The sequence below is a fragment of the Octodon degus genome, unplaced genomic scaffold (genome assembly GCF_000260255.1).
Source record: "Octodon degus isolate 3935 unplaced genomic scaffold, OctDeg1.0 scaffold00024, whole genome shotgun sequence".
NCBI classification, from domain to species: Eukaryota; Metazoa; Chordata; class Mammalia; order Rodentia; family Octodontidae; genus Octodon; species Octodon degus.
The window spans coordinates 9,051,367-9,055,227 of NW_004524600.1; the positions used below are offsets into that span (position 1 = coordinate 9,051,367).

Genomic DNA, 3,861 nt, shown 5'->3' on the forward strand with positions numbered 1-3,861 from the left:
ATATCATGTCTGCATCTTATCTTCTGAATAACTACTATGAAGACAAAATATGCAATTATTAATTATTGTAGCTATCCTACTAACCTGTTTTGAAACTATTTCATTGCTATTTTTATCTTTTTTCTCATTAAAATGAATAAAAAATAAGTAAAAGAAAATATATTATTTTGCTAATGACAAAAATAAACTACTTAAAGAAAAGGAGAGAAGATTTAACTTGCATTAGTAGTGAAAATTTCAAAAACCTAAAAAACCAAATTAGAAATTAAATGGAGACTGTTAAAGACACCTCTTAAGAGTCTGAGAAAATAACTGTGCTGCCTATTTAGAACTAGCCATCAGGTTTACACACTGAATGAGTTGAGAAATTCATTTACCTTTTCTGAATATCAGACCATTTTTGTTAATATAAGTAGTAAATATAAATCATATTTTATTGCTTGCCAATTTTATCATTTATGTTAGTACTATGTAAATTTATTTTTTTTTTTACTTTGTAAATTTATATATGAATTACATACATTATCTTCTTTATAAAGTTCTTTTTTTTTTTTTTTTTTTTTGGCAGAACTAGGGATTGAACTCAGGCCCTTGTGTCCATATAAAGTTCTTTAGAATAAGATAAATCTTGGTGTTTTTCATTTTCTTTCTTTGTGGGAACTGGAAATTGAGCTCATGTCCATGGGCTTGCCAAGCGGGCACTACACCACTGAGCTGTATTCCAGGTCCCTGTTTTGCATTATTTTTAAAGCTAATTCACTTAAAAACACAGAACATAATCCATTGTATGATAAAAAAACATTTCAGGATTATAAAAAGTCTAGTAAGCTAGCACTTATCACAGCATTAACCAATTCAGCTAAACTTAACTTTTTATGCACTATTAAAGCACCTCATCCAAACAGCTGAACATTAAATATTACCTAGTTTTACTTGCATCATTATATAAATATACAAGTATGTAAGCTACCCTAGCTTATAAAAATATATAGCACTCTAAACAAATCAAAGAAAAAAAGGACTTTTAGTATAAAAAGTTAATATATGAAGAAAACAATTGTAACTTTGAGAAAGCACTGTATTGTAATGCAAAACTAGGAAATGCTAATTTCTCCATAAAAATTAGAAATACATAAAAATAACAAATTAAAATAATTCTTAGTATGCTACATCAAAGTTTCATTTTTCTTATTGGTAGGACAGTATGATTTTCATTTTAAGGCTGAAAAAGACAACAGATTTCTAAATCAGATCTTTTTTTTTTTTTTTTTTTTTTTTTTTTTTTTGAGGAACCAGGGATAGAACTCAGGACCCTGTGCTTGCCAGGTAAGCACTTATTCCACTGAGCCATCTCCCTGTCCCCTCTAAATCAGATCTCGTTTACACTACTATTTAATATTTTGCTGAGTTTTTGCATTAAAAACTTTCAACCAGAACTTACAAAAAGCTTAGTAAAAAGATTCAATATGCAACTAAAAACGTTAAACATATGTCCTATGAGTTATTTACCTTTTAAATTCAGTTAACATAGTCTCAAATGATTTTTAGGTAAATTTAATTCATTTAAATGTGTTAATAAAATAATTCTGTGATTTTAACGTAAGACCACAATTGTTAGGTATACTTATGCAACATTTAAATTCCACACCAACCTCATGAAAAGCAAAACACATCATTATAGTAGAATCTATTTAATCTTTCTGGCTCTTACAGTATAATCAAGAGAGTTTATTACCTCAAAAGATAGATTTCATATAGCTAATGATGTCTGGTGCAGAATAAATGTAAAAATTACACTAAATATTCTGATCAATCACAGTACTTACCACTGAAATCATAAATATAAAGAAGAATTGGCTCATTCTGCCCAAATGCACAAAATGCAACCATATTTTCAAAAGGATGGTAAGCAATGTCTCGAATAGGTGACTTGAATGGCAGGTCAGAATACATTGCTACTTGTTCCCCTAAATAAAAAAGAGATTCAATAATTTCTACTGTATCAGGTAATTCTCTTTAGAAGATTATTCTGCAACTTATTGAAATATGTATAGTAACAATGACACTTATATTACTTACCTGAAACCCCAAAATAAAATTGGATACACTGTGTTAAATAGTCATTATTTTACATTCTGTTGGTCATCCCTTTTGTACTTCTAAATTCTATCTCTTAAATAAGGCTACCAAGGCACAAAGTGACATGCTTAGAAGGAACTATACAGGTATATGGCTATGTTATCTGAAAGAATTAGCAACTAAAATCAACAAAGAACTTTGGGGAAAACAAGGGAAGCAATTAACAAACCTCAAAACTGAAGAAACTCTCCAACTGAAGGATTAGTAGGGATTGTGTTCTTAAAATTTTTTCCCCACAGCCTGTTTGAGGTTTCATCTACGTAAGAGATATTTACAATCATGGCACAAAGATGCCTAAAGCAGAAGTTAGTAGTATCTAGGAAAATCACCAAGAAGTCAAAAAGCAAGGAGACCTATTTTTTTATTTTATTTTATTTATTTTTTCCATAGCAGAATTCTACAAGAAATTTGGAGAAGATTTAATGTTAACTTTTCTCATACTCTTCAATGAAATTGAAAGGGAGGCAATGCAGCAAAACATCACGATGATTATACATCATGACTAGGTGGGATCCATTCCAGGAATGCAGGGATGGTTCAGCATACAAAAATCCATAAATATAATACACTACATTAGCAGAACCAAGAACAAAAACCAAATGATCATCTCAAGAGATGCAGAAATACCTTTTGACAAAGTCCAATACTCATTCCTAATCAAAACCCTATAGAGAATTGGAACAGATGGTCTATATCTCAACCTGATGAATGCCAGAGATGTAGTTATTAAAGGAAGACAGCAATATAATGTTTCTGTATATGGCAAAGCATGGTATAGGAAAAACAAAATAAACTTGTTAAAAATGCTTATGTAGTGCCGGGGAGAGAGCGCGGTGGTCTAAGTGCCTGCTTGGCAAGCACAAGGACCTGGGTTTGATGCCCAGTACAACATGCTGTGCTGGCTGCAAGCCAAGCCATCCACCAAAACTGAGCATGGTGGTGCATGCCTGTAATCCCAGCACTGGGAGGCTGAGACAGACTAGGAGTCTGAGCTAGGTAGCAAGACCCTATACCAAATAAATACATAAAATATTTTATTTTTTTTAAAGATTTTTAAAAAATGCTTATGTAGTTTTAATTTTTCCTTTGAAAAGCAAAGAACAGGAACAAGTCAACTTGGTGTAACTGTTTATTTGAAGATAATTATAGTAGTTTAGGTTATTGCTAAGTAGGTTTCAGACATCAAAAACTCACAGGAATATTTTTATTATTAAAGAATATATACAGTAAATATTTACCTATCTACCTAGTCATAATTCAGCCTATATTCTGTATATTGTACTACAATCTTTATTAGGTTCCTATGAGTAGCAGTATCGCATGAGCAAGAATAATTATTATGTGAAATTTTAAATCTATAATGAAAGCAAAAGAGGACAAAATTTAAGTTTAGACAGTAGCGAGTTTCACTAAAAGTTACCCTGAAAAAATAGTCAGAAACTTGAAATCAGAACTTTTTAAAAAATTACTGTATAAAATGATAGTTTTCACACTTCTTGAAACCTCTCATCACCACCCTCGAAAAGCAGATTTGAAGATCACTAAACACTCACCTGTTTCTGGGTTCCAAACATATACTCTGCCATCCTCACTTCCTGCAAAGAGGTAAGTCCCACAAGGCGTCAAAGTACTGTGAATCTTTTCCCGATAATTTGCTGCACCTAGAAATTTCCTTGCTGCTAATCTATAAACAGAAATAAATTATAGACACACACACACACA

At 31.2% G+C, this 3,861-nt stretch overlaps 1 protein-coding gene across 4 annotated transcripts in view; it reads right to left on the bottom strand.

Annotated features, from left to right (window-relative positions):
• The window catches only part of LOC101579400 (jouberin), a 181,013-nt gene that overhangs the window by 150,542 nt on the left and 26,610 nt on the right, over positions 1 to 3,861 (bottom strand). For all 4 annotated transcript variants that reach the window (XM_023712174.1, XM_023712173.1, XM_023712176.1 and 1 more), the window contains exons 8-9: positions 3,693 to 3,823; positions 1,827 to 1,967 (exon numbers count right to left, since the gene is read on the bottom strand). In XM_023712174.1, coding sequence (XP_023567942.1) covers positions 1,827 to 1,967; positions 3,693 to 3,823 — 272 coding nt within the window. The remainder of the gene's footprint in view (positions 1 to 1,826; positions 1,968 to 3,692; positions 3,824 to 3,861) is intronic.